The following is an 18,572-nucleotide window of genomic DNA, read 5'->3' on the forward strand; positions in this document are numbered from 1 at the left end:
TCAATTGACCTCCAGCCTCAACAGCTTTCACCTCTTACTGGCCAAGTGAGCCCCTTAGGTATTTAGTAGCAACTTAGTATTTGGAGGGTAACCGATATCTGGCAAACTAATACTTGATTTCTGAATCAGAATGATGCCAGTTGACATCAATCATTTAATTCCCATTGATTTTGAACTCATTAATCCCTATATCTTCCACACTTTGCACATTTACTTGCTAAACTGGATCCAGTGCTTTTGTGTATTCATGTCATTAAGGAGTAAAAATCAATGGATTTATATAATCTTATGCATTTCACTCTTGCACACTTTGACTGCCGCTGAATTGTACAACATGTGCTATGTAAAGATATTAACAAGCTGTGTACAAGTGGAGATTATAGGATTGGTGCCATCGGACGTCGTCACATCAGGCAATGGTATTGTAGTACCAGGTGTTAGTATTGGTACACGAGGTACACTGTCCATTGGTTCAACATGGTTCAACAATAATATATGTACCAAGTGTTACTAGATATTGATCTAAATATTTGAGATGTTGGATACTGGTACATCAAATACTGGTACGGCAATGCTTAGAATTGGTACTGGTACATAAGGTACTGATGCACCAGATTATAGTACTCATGTTTCGGAAATTGGCACTCCTACAATAGGTATTGGTACATGGTACATTAGCTATTAGTATTGATATACCCAGTGTTGGCACTGATATACCAATAACTATTGCACCAATACCAGGTGTATCACCAAATATAGCTACAGGTATACCAGGTATCGGTATTAACCACTGTTCATTAAGGATGTAAAGAAATTCCAACTCCTCCCCCGTTTAATTTAATTTTCTTGTGTTTCCCTTAATTTCCTGGCCAATGATTGCTGTTGCTACCTGGCTGTTTACTTTTTCTATTTTTCATGTTGAGGTCTTCAACACACAATATTTTCAAATAAAAATAGCCATGTTAAAACTGTCAACAAGCAATCAGCACGTTTTAGAGTGGAACGGTGAAAAACCATTGAGAGTTGGGCATTAATCTAAGCTACTGAAATATTAATAATTTCAAATTTTGGAATGCCCTTGTTAGTTGAATTCTAGTTACTTTTCCCTGGGTCTGTTTTGGCCTTGATGTCGTATCAAAAACCTTGCATTGTATTGGTAAGTACAGTCCATGTAGTTTGTAGCATTGTCTTTGAGAATTAGACAAAAAGTGCAGAGGCATGTTAAAGAGATGGTTTTATAAATAAGTTTTGTTTTTAATTTAAGATGAGAACTATAAACAATGTGTACTATATCATGTTCAGATATGTATCATAGAATACTGGAGGCGAATGTGGGAAGGAAGTAGCTAAAGTAGGTGTTGGTCCCTTAGAGGATGAGACTGGGGAATTAATAATGGGAAACAAGGAAATGGCAGAGAACATGGTTGGAACTTCATGCTCCCTCGCAGGAGCAGGCTGGTGGTGGTGGGGGGGGGGAAAGAGGCGTGGGAGGGTGCTGTTAGTAAAATTGAGTGGGAGGCGGGTGGTGCCGTTCCAGATGCCTTCCTGCCTCAGCTGCAATTTCCCGAGGGGCGACAGCAGTGAGAAATGGCCCTCCCGCCCCAGGCCAATCAAGGCCCTTAAGTGGCCAGTTTAACTGCCACTTAAGAGCCTCCTCCTGCCGCTGCGAGTATTTTACTAGAGGCAGGCGGGTGGCTGAGATCCCCCAGGAGGCCGCTAAGTAAAACCAGGCAGCCTCCTTGCAGGCTGGGGAGGGGTCCCTTCTGATTGGGCACCCTGTGCCCCATGGAGGACCCTCCCATGGACCAACCGACCCCACTACACAACACTACCGCCCCTCCTACCCCCAACTGACTCCATCCCCCACCTTGCCTTGCTGGATCCCGGCCGACTGTCCCCAGAGACTTACCTTGTTTCCAGTCTGGTGTCCCTCTTGCTGCTGAAGCTGGCTGAAGTCCCAGCAGTGGCTACCGCTCCCGGTGGCGCTGCTGGGACTGAGAGCTGCCGGCCCATAGATTGGCCGGCAGCTCTTGGAGGCGGGACTTCCTGCCTCAGAGGGGCAGAAGTCCTGTCCAAGGCCAATTAAGGGCCTAGGGAGCGTAAAATCCTGGCATGGCTCCCAGGCCCAGTGGAGGCGAGCTCACCCCCTGACTTTTTAGTTGGTGGGCGGGGCCTCTGGTCCAACATAAAATTCCAGCCCTTGAACAAGTATGTTGTATTTGTCTTCACAGTAGAAGACACAAAAAGCATCCCAAGAATAGTAGAAAATCAAGAGGCAAAAGGGAGGGAGGAACTGAAAACAATCACTATCACTAAAGAAAAGGTTATGGAAAACTAAGGATTAAAGGCTGAAAAGTCCCCTGGATCTGATGGCCTGTATCCTAAGCTCTTCAAATAAGTGGCTGCAGAGATAGTGGATGCATTGGTTCTAATCTTCCAAATTCCCTAGATTCTGGAGAAGTCCCAGCAGATTGGAAAATCACAAATGTAACACTTCTATAATGAGGGCGAGGCGGTGGCATAGTGGTAATGTCATGGCACTAGAAATCCAGAGGCCTAGGCTAATGCTCTGGGGGCACGAGTTCGAAACCGAACGCAGCAAATGGTGAAATTTGAATTCAGTTAATAAATCTGGAATTAAAAAAGCTAATCTAATAGTGACCATAAAACCATTGTCGTTTGCTGTAAAAACCCATCTGGTTCACTAATGTCCTTCTCTTCTCTCAGAGGGTCATTAATCTTTGGAATTCTCATCCGCAGAGAGCAGTGGTGACTGGGTCACTGAAAATATTCCAGGCTGAGTTAAACAGATTTTTGCTCTACAAGGGAGTCAAGGCAGGAAAGTGGAGTTGAGGCCACAATCAGATCAGCCATGATTTTATTGAATGGTGGAGCAGGCTCGAGGGGCTGAATGGCCTACTTCTTCTCATGTTTCTTATAATGTACACACAAAAATGTCATGGTGGATTTTGGTCTTGGTTGCTATAATGCAATACTTTTGAATACAGCAAAGTATCCTTTGAAATTCTGAACAAAACAAGACTTAAAGTATGAAAATAAAACTTTTAGCAAAGTCCAAGTTAATTTTCATTCTTGAAGCACAGTGTCAATCATTGAGGAAAACACAGCAATATCTTGTCTCTCTTTTCAATTAAGCAACAGAAAACAAAGACACTGTTGTCGCACAAATATCACATCATTCAATTTGGAGATTCTGTTCTAAATGCATCTAAGTGTTTTGGAAAAACATATATTGCTGGTGAGTCTCTTAGCAACTTGTATTCCATGCTGTAGAAAGTCACTTTGTTATTGTTTCTTAAGCTAATGTGGACAGACTGAAATGAAAGCCAAGCACAAAAAATGGGATTTTGTTTTTTTTTTTGGCAATTTAAAATGAGACAAAGCGGTCTATGAGGTAGCAAGTTAAAAATATTTCCCTATTTTTTTTTTGCCCTCCTTTCCCACAATTTAGCCACTCCATGCTATCTTACTCAGTTAATGAGGGTGGAATAATGTACCCATGCACATGTGCAAAAATGTTGTCAATGCTCACACTTGGCAGACAGATTTACCCAGATTTTTACTCAGATTATGTGGCGTGAGATACCACTCTCCCAGTCAGTCTTCTCCCCTAGCCACACAACTTGGCTGAGACTGAGAATAACTCACCCTCTGAGACAAACTCAAGCATCAAGTTCATTAGAGGCCACATTTGCAAGTTGGCTTCCTAGTTCAATGCACAACGCTTTAGAATTGTAGCCGCCAGGTTGCCCTGAGGTGAGAAGATTTTGAAGAGCAGTGAAGAGGTGGACAACTTACTGAGGGTTTGGCTGCAGGTGATTTGTTTGTTTCAGGTGTTTTGGTGAGCCACTGGTTGATGCGACCGGCAACGCCAACTTTCAGGCCTGCTACCTCCTACAAGGATAGCCATAAACAGAATCTCGTGAAGCTTTTTGTGATTGCATGCAAGTTTCATTAGGATTTAAAAGCTTGTCACCACAACATTCAGCACAGCTCTTTTCCTGAAATATTCTCTGCCCATTATGAATCAGAAAATATCAAGGCTATAACTTAGATGTGATAAATTTATTTTTCAAATAGTCAAATTAATCCAAAAATCTAGTACAACTGCACATCACCTAGAGGATACTGTTGTCAAGTATTTCTTTTTTTCCAATGATAAAAACTTGTGCAAAAATATCCAAGATTACAGCAAACATGTAATCTGCTTCAACATTTTACACTGAACTTGTTTTTGGGTAGTTCCAAAAGTGTGACAAGCCTGTTCCTTTGAAGCAATGCCAGAATATAATCAGTGCAAGAATTCAGTTCTTAATATTGCTACCATCATGGATACTCCGGAACAATTTTACAGAAAATAATTCCGGGCCACAAGCCAGGTACACCTGACAATGCATCTTGAAAGTGTCTAATGTTTTACACCAAGATTTTGTGAACATATTGCACATAACTCTGGCAATTGTGGGCAGAAAGCCTACTCAGCAGGTATTCCCAGGTATTTAATTATCATTTCACAATAACCAAAGCAACTGATTTAATTTCAGGAACTCTGCTCGCTATGGACCTTGTGGTAGAATGGTAGTGTGTCTTAGCTCAGATCAGAAGGCTGCTTGTTTGAATCACATCAGGCTCACAGCATTTTCACAGCAGTTCAGGATCCCGCTGACTGGTTTTATATTGGAACATTGTAGAAGAGATGGGTTCAGTGTTCAAGGTAATTGGCAAAAGAACCAGAGGCAAAAATGCGAGAACAAATTTTTATGCAGTGAGTTATTATGATCTGGAACACACTGCCTGAAAGGGTGGTTGAAGCAGATTCAAATGTTTTCAAAAAGAAATTGGATAAATATGTGAAAAAGGAAAAGTTTGCAGGGCTATGGGGAAAGAGTGGAAAGATTTATCGGATAATTACAAATAGCTGGCACAGGCATGATGGGTCAAATGGCTTCCTTCTGTGATGTATTATTCTATGGTCTATTATTCTACTATTCTATGTATTGGTGTTTTCTTTTGTTTATTTTGGGAAAGGGCAAGTTCCTCTTGCTGTCTGTTATATTCCTTATTCATACCCAGAGTGAATCTTAAAACACTGGATATTAAGGGACCAGAAATCAGTTTTGATATCTGTAAACAATTTAGCTTTCCATCCCATACTCTATTTATTCTTACTAAATCTGCTGGGTTGAATTTTCATGAGGATATGTTTGATCACCTGCTCCAATTTATCTGTCCTGCCAGAAGTTCCTTATGAGAAATTTCACAGGAGTTTAAAAATACATCATGACATGATTAACAAGGTGCTTACTAAGTATGCAAGTACCAGCTCTGATATTGTGCAGGTGTTTTAAATACTGTCATCGACAGTTTAAGGATAAACCATGAAGATTTCAGGCAACTTTGAACTCATGTAATTCTTCATTTTTAAGTTGTGGTGGAGGCAGTTTTTGGATTTTCTCTTTCACAGTATTGGGCAATTTTTTTTCATCAATTAATCTGAGAGAAAAACAGAATATGTAATCTCCAATATATTCAAAAGACTGGTTTTATGAAGAATGATGCTGTGACATTAAGCAAATTTTCAATGTTTAACTCTTTAACCCAGAGATGTTTGTAATATAAAAAAAAGCTTTGCATTCTTTTAGTATGTCTATGACACTGCTCTGTCTGTACCAGTTTGGGATCAATGATGAAAACATAATGAAGACTATAGAATCATATCTTTAAATTATTGCAGCCAACTAAGCAAATTTCAATTCAATTGATTTTCTTAAAAAGATAATTGAAGAGTGTCATAGAAGTACAAGCAGGCTCTCCACAGATACAGGACTGACAGTGTCAAAAAATATCCATAGGATAAAGAGTTATAAATGCAAGGCTCATATCAAGAACAAAAACAGCTGTGCAGTAAATCTGTGAGCAGTTTCATGCTAGTGTCAGCACATTGATTTGACACAGTTTGTGTCATGCTGTCGTCCTACCTACATTCTATTTCAGTATGATCTGATTTGGGCAGCAAGATCCCAAGAGATACCTTACCTTGTTCGGTGTACCCTTATTAACTGGGGAAGCAGAACTATAGACATCACCAGTTTCCCACATGCTCTTTATGTTCCGCACTCCCTCAGCTGTCAGTGGGAGATCTGAAGCTGATGACTTGCCTCCTTTAGCAGCTTTAGCACCCTAAGTGTAGACAATAATAATCTGAGTTCTCTCATAAAACAGCAGAGTAGGTAAATGTACAAGTAGTAATGTCACAATAGATTGCAATGGCCATAACGTTATCAAGAACAGCTTCTGAATTGACAAGATATTCGATAATGTGTGTAGGATTTCCCTGCAATTCATTTGAAATAAATCTTTGGTAACAGTTCAGGAATAATGTCCAAATGAGGTTAATACACTATTGTGCACAAAGCTCCACTGGTGATAATGCCAGAGATCAAGCTGTAGACCCTATCTTAATCTCATATTTTAAGTGATGTGGATGAACACTAAAGCTGCACTTTTCATCAGTTGAATTACAATTTAAATCCCTGGATTTTATTACGTTAACATCCCTGCAAATTCAGTGCCAATATGTATTTTTACAATGTTCTTTTCTAGGTTGTCATGGGTGCAGTCAGTAAATTATTTTGAAAGGCATTAACCAAGTTTATTAACTATGATCATTTAACTAGGAAATAAAGGGTGACATTTTGCATCACCATTTCCTGTTATTTGATGTATTTTGGGAAGATAGGGATTGATATTTTCTTGCTTTCACTAACAGTCTTGATAATTCTGGGAGTAATGGGAAAAGAGGAGGGCAATCTATCCACTCCCACGAGGTGGGTTGGCTGCCTCTGATTTAACCTGGACCCGATGCCACACCACCACTCAACCACCGTCCCCACCCTTCCAACCTCTCCCGGCCACCACTCAGGGATCCAACCCCACATGTTCCCAATAGCAGCAGCAGCTGACTTAACCTGTGACTGTGGCCTCCTCTGGACTGCTACCTGCCCAACTTTCGGGTTCCTAACAGAAACACCACCTACACAGCCTGTCCCTGTCAAGATTCAGCCCATTGTGTTCATACTCTATGGTGAAATAGCCATTGCACAATGAGTGTCAAGAAGTTAATGGGTGGTGTATGATCATGTTTGATTTATTTGTAGAACTGGCAGAGCAAGCCAGCAGAGACAGACAGCGAGAATGGGTGACTGACCCAGAATAGAGAGAGACAGAGAGAATTGGAGAGTGAGCCAGAATAGAGAAACAACAGATAGAATTAGCCAGTGAGCCAGATAAGAGAGAATTAGAGATCAGAATAGTGAGAATAGGAAATTGAGCCAAAATAGAGATAATGGGAGAGGATCATGACAGCAAGAGATTAGGCAAGTGACTAAGCGTGCCTCAGAAAAAAAATAACATGGCACTCAGCACAGTGGGAGGTCATATTGTGTTAGAATTTTAATACATAATAGTACTGGTTAAAGGCTTCTACAGCTATAACAGCTCGCATTTATGTAGTAAAACATTCCAAGATGCTTCATGGGAGCATTATAATAAATTTGACAGTGAGCCATACAGTGAGATTTTAGGATGGGTGACCAAAAGCTAGGTTTTTAGGAGTGTCTTAAATGGGGAGAGCGCGGACGAGAGGTGGAGTGATTTAGGGAGGGAATTCCAAAGTTTGCGGGCTTGGCAGTTGAAGGTATAGCTGCCAGTGTGGACCGATGAAAATCAGGGATGAGATTTTTGGATGAGCTTAAGTTTAAGGAGAGTGCAAGGTGGGAGGCTGACCAGGAGAGTGTTGGAAAGTCGAATCTCGAGTAAACAAAAGTATGGATGAGGGTTTCAGCAGCGGATGAACTGAGGCAGGGTGGAGACTGGCAACATTACGGAGCTGCAAGTATTAATATTACAGGGTAAGGGATTAGGCTTTACTATTCTAACACTGTAATAGTACAAGCATTTCAGACCCATTATTAAAAAATATATTTGGTACAACAGCTTGCATTTATATAGTTAAATTAATTGAATAATGAAAATAATTTGAATTTCATACCAGGGTTTGAATATCTAACACTAATTCAAGCATTCTACTTTGAAGATTTTAAAGTAAACTTTGAAACTTTATTGTCTTAAAGAAAAATTTGAGATTCTCCTGGATATTTTTTTAATGCAGAATTTAGAATCCAAAAATTTACCTCCTGTAACTGGTTTAAAAAAAAATTGAGAATGCCATGTGGACAATTGTTGTTCAGCCTCACCTCAATTGCACTGGTGTACTGCTCTAATTTACTGTCAATCTTGGACACACCCAATACTGGGCGTGCAGTCTTGGTAGTAGTGCTGTGAATACAAATGAGTTTACAGTATTAATGGTCTTGATTAATAGGCAGGTACATTTTAAAAAATGACAATAAAAATGCTGTTCAAGATTTTACCTCTTTTTTGCTGATCTGTTCAAAAAGTCTGCCCTTTCTCCGATCTGAAAATAAAATATGAAAAGAGAGGTTTGTAACTCAGGCAATGACAAAGCTAAGCAGAGAAAATGGGAAGTAATTTACACACAGAAGCCACTTTATAATCGGATACAAACTCACACTTGATCAAATTCAGTGAGAAAACAAACAGAAATATATCAAGGAATTCCATCCCTACATGTTCCGTATCCAGTATTGTGTCAATATGTGTTGGGATCTTTCCAATAACACACTGCAAACAGAATGTAAAATGTACATCCCTCCATTTTAAATTGCTTAAAATAGAAAACTTTCTCCTGTGGACAGCAGTGGCCTCTTGGACAACTGGGAATAGAATTGTCATGTTTCAGAAGCCAATGTTCTCACAATTAAAATATTTTTTGTAGAGTAGGACAGTTTTGCAATCTCTTGTCAATTTCTGTATCTAATCTTTTTTAAATGCTTCTTACTTTGAGGTCACAAAATGAAATAAGTGTCAAATGAGTGAATTAGTCATCTGCTGGCACCACACTGAAAGGATGAAAATGCCTGAAAACATGCAGACTGGGGGAAGTTTGATGATTTAGCATTTTAGGTGAAGTCCTGCATCATCGGTACTAAATCAACAAACTCACCCTACCAAAGGAGTCTCTAATTTTCAATTTTCCACCATGCAGCAATCCAGATCATAATTCAAAGTTCATACACAAAGTAACATTTATGACCCTACTCTGTACTGTGTTCATAGGTGAACTGCACTTTCTCCAATATGAATTATTGTGAATGGTTCAGTGTTACAATCACCTGGTTTATGGTTTGTATTGATTTTCTAGAGGTAACTTTTAACTTGGGAATTGCATTTTTTTTTAAATGCAAGACAAATGAAAACACCTGGTTTGAGAAGTTGGCAAACAAACCTGAGGTGGTCACAAATCAAAGGATGGCCCATGTTTATTTGGTAAGGTCATAATGGGAAGTGTGAAGACCCTAAACAATGGGAACCTCGCTTAATATCTTGCTGGAGACTGTGCATCTGCAGTTGCCTCAGTCAGGAGTTCAAATTGTTTATATGACTTCTCAGTACAAAGAGAAGATTTGGAGTTGGAAATAATTCGTTTAAATTGCTAGCTGAGACATCCCACATCTACCAATTGCTATGGAGATAGATGATGCAGGGGGTGCCTGTTGGGTTTTTGATCCGTGTGCTTGCTGACACACAGTCAGTCAGTTGGCATTAGAACAAGCAGTTGGCTTTGGGAAAGCTGTCGGCTTCAGACAAGCAGTTGACTTTTGAAAGTCAGCTGGACTCAGGAGCAAAGAGGCCTTTGGGAATCAGGGCTGTTTCTGTTTTGAGTAAGGCCTGTGTGCAAGCTGGGTAGTCCAGATCTGGGGGATCTAATACCTCAGAAGATAGCTAAGGAATTAAGGAAATGAAAGTGAATTCCTAAGAGCTATGCTACACTTTGGATTGGTCCCAGGGGAAGTGAACAAACCCCTAAGATCCTGTAACATATAGGGAAATTCTTAGGGTGGAAATAAGTCAAATAGCAATGTTCTGTCGTGATTTAGAGTTTGAAGTATACGTCTTCATGTTCTGTAAAGATTTTAAGTTTAAAATATGTGTTTTCAAATTGTAGGGTTGTTAATAGTGTTTTGCTATATTTAACTCTTGTACAGTAAAGTCTTTTGTTTAAAATGAGAAATCTTATGGCATAATTCTTTCAATAATAACTGGGAATTTGACTCTCTTTTTAAACATTAACAGTCCCGAATGGGATCGTAACATCAGGGAAATGTTAAAATGTTACCATTTCTTTTTAAAAAAACTTTGCTCTGGAGTCATCATTTAAAGAAGTTTTTTTTTCCGGAATTCTGTCATGACCTTGCTTTATTGTCCCTGCAGAAAGGTGTTCAAACTCACATGTCATGAGGAACACCACATTCCAATACTATTAGATGTTCTGAGTTTACATCTTTTAGAACCCACACCCCAGAGATAGGCCAGAAAGCCTCATGATTATGTAGCTGTTTATAGCATTTCCGTTTTCTGGCATTCAGTTCCTTTTGAGCTAAATTCACCAATCCAATGCTCCCTTGCGAATTTGCGTTTGCAAATACAGATCTCAAATCTATGTTGGTCTCTGCATGTCTCTGTTGGAAACGCAAGGTTGTTGAATTTACCCGATCATCCCCACAAAGAAAGTTGCAAGGCAGATTCGGATGCATTTTTAAAGAAACTGTTATTTTACTGAATGCCTGAAGATGGTGCCACTGTGCTTGAAACTGGTTCTGCTCATAGCAGTGCCACCAAGAGGCACTTAGTGCTATTGCACAATTTTGTATTATGCATGTTTGTATTGTACACTCCTGACTATTTCTAACAAGTTTGCTACTTTAAAAACAAGGTCACAAATCAGATTTCAATATGGGGCCTGATCGACATGCTGTATAAATGTAACGGCGTTTGTTTGCTCACATCACTTGACCCTTCAAGGTGGTTCTCTGCATTTACTGAAGAATGCAGCGATATAAAACATTTTGAAAATCTAAATTGTTCACAATGGTTGATAATACTCATGGCAGAATTAAAGTTTTTGTTTAATACAGAATATTCAATTTGCTTACTGATCCATCTAACCTACTGCAGCTCTATTACTCCTGGGCTTTGACTGCAGGCTACTTTGGAGCTTACACTATTCACACAGAACCTCTCAACCTACTGAAGATATTGGTTGTAAACTAGAGTAAGGATAGCTGGAAGCAATATGGTATGATGAAATTTAGAGATCTTGTTTTCTAGTTAAATTACAACAGGCTAGAAAGACAAGACTTTGTTTCTGCCACTTCATTAACACTTTTTATATTTCAATGCCTGTGAAGTTAGGTGATAGCTAGACATAATGGGTCCTATTGAAAAATGGTCCATCAAGATTGTATTATCAAATATGATGAGCCATGCTGCATTATAAGTACTGTAACATTATTTCTGTGATTAGGATTTAGCGGGGAATGATTTAACAACTTACCAGGAGACCATAGACATAAATTAAGAAGAAAAATTAATTCCTTTTTCATTAGAATGCAGATTATGGGGCAATGTGATAGAAGTTTTCAAATTATGAAAGGATGGGGACAGGATTAATGGAAGCAGATCACTAACACGGCTTTATTTTGTGTGTGTCTCTGTCTGTCTGTGTTTGTGCATGTGTGCCTGTATGTGTGTGTTTGTTTATATGAATTTCTGTGGGTGTGCCTGTGTATGTGCATGAGCGTATTTTACAGCCACTTTCAAATTGTAAGTCTGCCATTTTCTGCACAATTATGATGTTATGAACGCTGGACTTTGCCTTTTGGTTATGTTTTAAAAACTGTGATCTTTAATGCAGTGTAAAATGGACATTTGGAGGAAACATGTGACCCCATATAATTAAAGCATTTGTTTAATCTGCCCAGAGACAAGCCAGATCAAAGACCCTTTTGAAAACAGGGTGCAAGGTTGTAACACCTGAAGGACAATGGGTTTCGCTCTTCCAGACTCTCAATTGTTAACAGGGAGCCAGGGCATCAAAATGTAATTTTTTTGAGTTGCAATTTTTAACACCTGGGAAAAAAGGAAAGCCCAGGTAGTTTTGTTATGGTCAGGCTTATGGTCTCTGAGAATTGTCAAAGGCAAATGACTATTGACTTTTGAACTGGATAAATTCGACAGGCTTTCTAGGTCCTGGGGCTGAAAAGAAGAAACAAGGACCAACAGTCAGCTGTGCAGCCTCAGAGAGAGAGAGAGAGAGACCAACGGGCTATTTTGGGGGAAACAGTTGCTTTCAAATCACTGATACATCAAAAGGCTGCTAAGATTTGAACCTAGTTCGAAGGCACGAGGTTTGCGGAGGAGAAAAGACCAAAGGGGTCATCAGAGATTGCCTTATTAACTAAGTGCAGTCGAATGTGCTCGGAAGAAGTGAGCAAAGAAAACAATGGTTTTGAGAAGGACAGTGGGAGATCCAACCCATTGCAGCTGGGAGGAGTTTGGGACGTTTAACCACAAGGATAACGTTTTGCTGAGAACACTGTGTAACATATAAATGTGGTGTGGGGTTTTTGAGTGTGTGAAGGAAATACCTTTCTCTGTAATTTAGTGTATGAGCTACCTATTTAGTACTGTCTAGTTATTGTTGATTTTCAGTTGTTTTCGTAAAAGTCTTAAAATGTGAAGTCTTGTCGTGTGAGTCTTGAATTGATCACTGGGAAGTTCATATCTCTTGCTTTAAAGTTAATGGTCTCTATGGAGGTCGTAATAATGAGGCAGAATGGTCGAGTTCTCCTGGGAAGCTATAAGGCCATTTCCCCACCATATCCTAATTTTTAAAAATGTCAAAGTAGGACCTAAAGTCAGATGTTCTTAAATGGGTAGAGGATTTGTTTTTCATTGGGTACAAATTCTACTATAGTTGTGAAAGGGTTAATGCTGGCATACTCCCAGCATGCATTCCATGCAAAGAGCTTTATCTGCAAAATGTTCAATTCATGAAACAGTCTTTCTTTTGGATTGTTACATCAAATCAAAAGTGTACAGTATTAAAATGATAAAGGAGCAGAGGACAGACACAGCAACACAGCAAAAAATGGTATCCTTAAAGGATTATTGTATATCAAATGGGCAGACACATACGGTAAACAGGATGCACATATATTGGCAGATCTGAAACAGATTCCAGAAAGGTACAGACAAGTAAACAATTGATGTTGAACTTCAAAATCACAGCTCGGCAAGAGGTTATTCAGCCTGCAACATCTGTACCGTTACTAACTCTTCAACTGAGGCTATATGCACTAATTCCAATTCACTATCCCTTACCCATATGCTTTTAAATTTTTCTTTTACTCATTCTCACTATCAGTAAAATGTAGTGAATAAGTGAGAATGCAGAACAGTGTCTAAAATGATGATTAGATTTAAATCTTCTCATTATAACATCACATTTATTCTATATTACACTTGTTTGAACTACATTTGAAGCAGAGTCTAATGACCATCTGGAGATGTCCAGGGTCATTTTAACATCTGTGTGTGATTTGCAAAAGAGAAAAAGAATTAACATTTCTACTGTGCCTTATCGTAACCTGACGACATCCCAAACTGCTTTTTTTTTCTTCATTCATGGGATGTGGGCGACGCTGGCCGGGCAAGCATTTATTGCCCATCCCTAATTGCCCTTGAGGTGGTGGTGAGCTGCCTTCTTGAACCGCTGAAGTCCATTTGGGGTAGGTATACCCACAGTGCTGTTAGGAAGGGAGTTCCAGGATTTTGACCCAGCGACAGTGAAGGAATGGCGATATAGTTCCAAGTCAGGGTGGTGTGTGACTTGGAGGGGAACTTGCAGGTGGTGGTGTTCCCATGTATTTGCTGCCCTTGTCCTTCTAGGTGGTAGAGGTCGTGGGTTTGGAAGGTGCTATCTAAGGAGCCTTGGTGCATTGCTGCAGTGCATCTTGTAGATGGTACAGGCTGCTGCCACTGTGCGTCGGTGGTGGAGGGAGTGAATGTTTGTAGATGGGGTGCCAATCAAGCGGGCTGCTTTGTCCTGGATGGTGTTGAGTTTCTTGAGTGTTGTTGGAGCTGCACACATCCAGGCAAGTGGAGAGCATTCCATCACACTCCTGACTTGTGCCTTGTAGATGGTGGACAGGCTTTGGGGAATCAGGAGGTGAGTTACTCGCCTCAGGATTCCTAGCCTCTGACCTGTTCTTGTAGCCACGGTAATTATATGGCTACTCCAGTTCAGTTTCTGGTCAATGGTAACCCCTAGGATGTTGATAGTGGGGGATTCAGCGATGGTAATGCTGTTGAATGTCAAGGGGAGATGGTTAGATTCTCTCTTGTTTGAGATGGTCATTGCCTGGCAGTTGTGTGGCGCGAATGTTACTTGCCACTTGTCAGCCCAAGCCTGGATATTGTCCAGGTCTTTACTTCATATCCAACGAATTACTTTTGAAATGCATTTTTTATGTTTAGATCATAGAACATAGAAAATAGAACAGTACAGCACAGTACAGGCCCTTCGGCCCACTATGTTGTGCCGAACCTTTAACCTACTCCAAGATCAAACTAACTACCTACCCTTCATTCTACTATCATCCATGTACCTATCCAAGAGTCGCATAAATGCCCCAAATGTATCTGCTTCTACTACCACTGCTGGCAGCGCATTCCACGCACCCACCACTCTCTGTGTAAAGAACCTACCTCTGACATCTCCCCGAAACCTTCCTCCAATCACCTTAAAATTATGCCCCCTGGTGATAGCCCTTTCCACCCTGGGAAAAAGTCTCTGACTATCCACTCTATCTATGCCTCTCATCATCTTGTACCCCTCTATCAAGTCACCTCTCATCCTTCTTCGCTCCAATGAGAAAAGCCCTAGCTCCCTCAATCTTTCTCGTAGGACATGCCCTCCAGTCCAGGCAGCATCCTGGTAAATCTCCTCTGCACCCTCTCTAAAGCCTCCACATCCTTCCTATAATGAGGCGACCAGAACTGAACACAATATTCCAAGTGTGGTCGAACCAGGGCCTTATAGAGCTGCAGCATAACCTCGCGGCTCTTAAACTCAATCCCCCTGTTAATGAAAGCCAACACACCATACGACTTCTTAACAACCCTAACAACTTGGGTGGCAACTTTGAGCGATCTATGGACATGGACCCCAAGATCCCTCTGTTCCTCCACATTACCAAGAATCCTGTCTTTAAGCCTGTATTCTGCATTCAAATTCGACCTTCCAAAATGAATCACTTCACACTTTTCCTGGTTGAACTCCATCTGCCACTTCTCAGCCCAGCTCTGCATCCTGTCAATGTCCCGCTGCACCCAACGACAGCCTTCCACACTATCCACAACTCCAGCAACCTTCGTGTCATCGGCAAACTTGCTAACCCAGCCTTCCACTTCCTCATCCAAGTCATTTATAAAAATCACAAAGAGCAGAGGTCCCAGAACAGATCCTTGTGGAACACCACTGGTCACCGAGCTCCATGCTGAATACTTTCCATCTACTACCACCCTCTGACTTCTATGGGCCAGCCAACTTTGTATCCAGACAGCCAACTTTCCCTGAATCCCATGCCTCCTTACTTTCTGAATGAGCCTACCATGGGGAACCTTATCAAACGCCTTGTTAAAATCCATATACACCACATCCACTGCTCTTCCTTCATCAATGTGTTTTGTCACATCTTCAAAGAATTCAATAAGGCTTGTGAGGCATGACCTGCCCCTCACAAAGCCATGCTGACTGTCTCTAATCAAACCATGCTTTTCCAAATAATCATAAATCCTGTCTCTCAGAATCCTCTCCAATAATTTGCCCACTACCGACATAAGACTGACTTGTCTATAATTCCCAGGGTTATCCCTATTCCCTTTCTTGAACAAGGTAACAACATTTGCCACCCTCCAATCATCCGGTACTACTCCAGTGGACAGTGAAGACGCAAAGATCATCGCCAAAGGCACAGCAATCTCTTCCCTCGCTTCCCGTAATATCCTTGGGTATATCCCGTCTGGCCCCGGGGACTTATCTGTCCTCATATCATCCAAAATTTCCAGCACATCCTCCCTCTTAACCTCAACCTGTTCGAGCATATCAGCCTGTTCCACGCTGTCCTCACAAACGACCAGGTCCCTCTCACTAGTGAATACTGAAGCAAAGTATTCATTTAGGACCTCCCCTACCTCCTCCGACTCCAGGCACAAGTTCCCTCCACTATCCCTGATCAGCCCTACCCTCACTCTGGCCATCCTCTTGTTCCTCACATAAGTGTAGAACGCCTTGGGATTTTCCTTAATCCTACCCACCAAGACTTTTTCATGTCCCCTTCTAGCTCTCCTCAGTCAATTCTTCAGTTCCTTCCTGGCTACCTTGTAACCCTCTCAAGCCCTGTCTGATCCTTGCTTCCTCAAACTTAAGTAAGCTTCCTTCTTCCTCTTGACTAGCTGTTCCACATCTCTTGTCATCCAAGGTTCCTTCACCCTACCATCCCTTCCCTGCCTCATCGGGACAAACCTATCCAGCAGTCGCAGCAAGTGCTCCCTAAACAACCTCCACATTTCTGTCGTGCATTTCCCTGAGAACATCTGTTCCCAATTTATGCTCCCCAGTTCCTGCCTAATAGCATTGTAATTCCCCCTCCCCCAATTAAATATTTTCCCATCCCGTCTGCTCCTGTCCCTCTCCATGACTATCGTAAAGGTCAGGGAGTTGTGATCACTATCACCGAAATGCTCTCCCACCAAGATCTGCCACCTGGTCTGGTTCGTTGCCAAGCACCAAGTCCAACATAGTCTCCCCTCTAGTCGGCCTATCTACATATTGAGTCAGGAAACCTTCCTGGACACACCTGACAAAAACTGCTCCATCCAAACTATCTGCACTAAGGAGGTGCCAATCAATATTAGGAAAGTTGAAGTCACTCATGACAACAACCCTGTTACTTCTGCACCTTTCCAAAATCTGCCTCCCAATCTGTTCCTCCATGTCTCTGTTGCTATTGGGAGGTCTATAGAAAACTCCCAACAAAGTGACTGCTCCTTTCCTGTTTCTGACTTCCACCCATAATGACTCAGTTGACAAACCCTCCTCGATGACCTCCCTTTCTGTAGCTGTGATACTATCCCTGATTAGCAATGCCGCTCCCCCACCTCTTTTACCTCCCTCCCTATTCCTTTTGAAAAATCTAAACCCCGGAACATCCAACATCCATTCCTGCCCCTGTGATATCCACGTCTCCGTAATGGCCACAACATCGTAGCTCCAAGTACTGATCCATGCTCTAAGTTCATCACCCTTATTCCTGACACTTCATGCGTTAAAATAGACACACTTCAACCCATCATACTGGCTGCAACTTTGCCCTGTCAACTGTCTAACTTTCCTCACAGACTCTCTGCACTCGGTATCTGCCTGTTCAACAGCTACCCCATCCACTGATCCGTGGCTCCGGTGCCCATCGCCTTGCGTAACTAGTTTAAAGCCTCCCGAATTGCCCACAAATGCTAGATGAGATGAATGGCTAGTGCTGCACGGTAAAGGCCTACTTGGGTCTGTAAATGAGACCCGACCTGAGCCCGACAGAACCCTATCCGACCCAGAGCCCGAGTCCTTCTATTTTTTCCCGCGCCCAACCCGACCCGAACCTACCTTCCATTTTTCACTTTTTTCCTTACTTGCACAAGCTTAGAATAACTAACAAAAACCACCTTTCAAGACCAAAAAGTAAATTAACATTAGAGTCTCTTACCTGAGGTGCTGATAGAGCGTGTCTCATCCGGCCCGAACCGACTGGAGCCCGAATGCCGGACCCGGAAGTGCGACCCGATCCGAACCCGACACGTCGTCGGATCCCTTTGGGTTCGGGTCGGGGAGCAGGCCTTTACTGCACGGAAGTATCAACCCAGATTGTGTGCTGAAGAAGTGATTCTTGAGCTTACACCCTTCTGACTCAGCAACAAGAGTGCTATTAACTGAGCCAAGCTTATATAATCATGTAATTTTTATGGATCTATCGGAGACTGTACAAATCATAATGGTTCATGTAAACTGTGCAGGCCAGCTTGAGTGTGTCACTGTCTCAGTAATAGCACTCATGCCTTTGAGTCAGAAGGTTGTAGATTCAAGTCCCACTCCAGAGATTTGGGCACAAAATCTAGGATGGGACTTCAGTGCAGGACTAAGAGAGTGTTGTGTGTGAGAGGTGCCGTATTTTGTTGAGAAGCTAAACAAGGTCCCGTCTGCCCTCTTAAGTGGACTTAAAAGCTTCCTAAACACTATTCAAAGAAGACCAGAAGAGTTATTCTCGGTATCCTGGTCAATATTTATCCTTTAACTAAGACCACTGTCATGCCAGGCCCCACCTGTCAAGAATGAGGCAAATGAATTTGGTCATGAACACTGATTTTAAACTGTTACTGGTGTGAAGAAAGGACTTGTTAAACAGATCAGCCATGGCTGGAAAGACATTTGCATATTAACAGATGGTATTTGGAAGGACAAAGCAGCCATTCCCTGACACATTCAACCCACAATGGACTTTTGATCATCAAAGGCT

General features: G+C 41.5%; 1 protein-coding gene across 5 annotated transcripts in view; it reads right to left on the minus strand.

The window, feature by feature from the left end:
* Positions 1-18,572, minus strand: part of LOC137384699 (non-muscle caldesmon-like) — a 258,457-nt gene that overhangs the window by 22,107 nt on the left and 217,778 nt on the right. For all 5 annotated transcript variants that reach the window (XM_068058995.1, XM_068058991.1, XM_068058993.1 and 2 more), the window contains 4 exons: positions 8,454-8,497; positions 8,277-8,358; positions 6,058-6,201; positions 3,820-3,915 (listed from right to left, as the gene is read on the minus strand). In XM_068058995.1, coding sequence (XP_067915096.1) covers positions 3,820-3,915; positions 6,058-6,201; positions 8,277-8,358; positions 8,454-8,497 — 366 coding nt within the window. The remainder of the gene's footprint in view (positions 1-3,819; positions 3,916-6,057; positions 6,202-8,276; positions 8,359-8,453; positions 8,498-18,572) is intronic.

Source organism: Heterodontus francisci, chromosome 27 (assembly GCF_036365525.1).
Source record: "Heterodontus francisci isolate sHetFra1 chromosome 27, sHetFra1.hap1, whole genome shotgun sequence".
Classification (NCBI taxonomy): Eukaryota; Metazoa; Chordata; class Chondrichthyes; order Heterodontiformes; family Heterodontidae; genus Heterodontus; species Heterodontus francisci.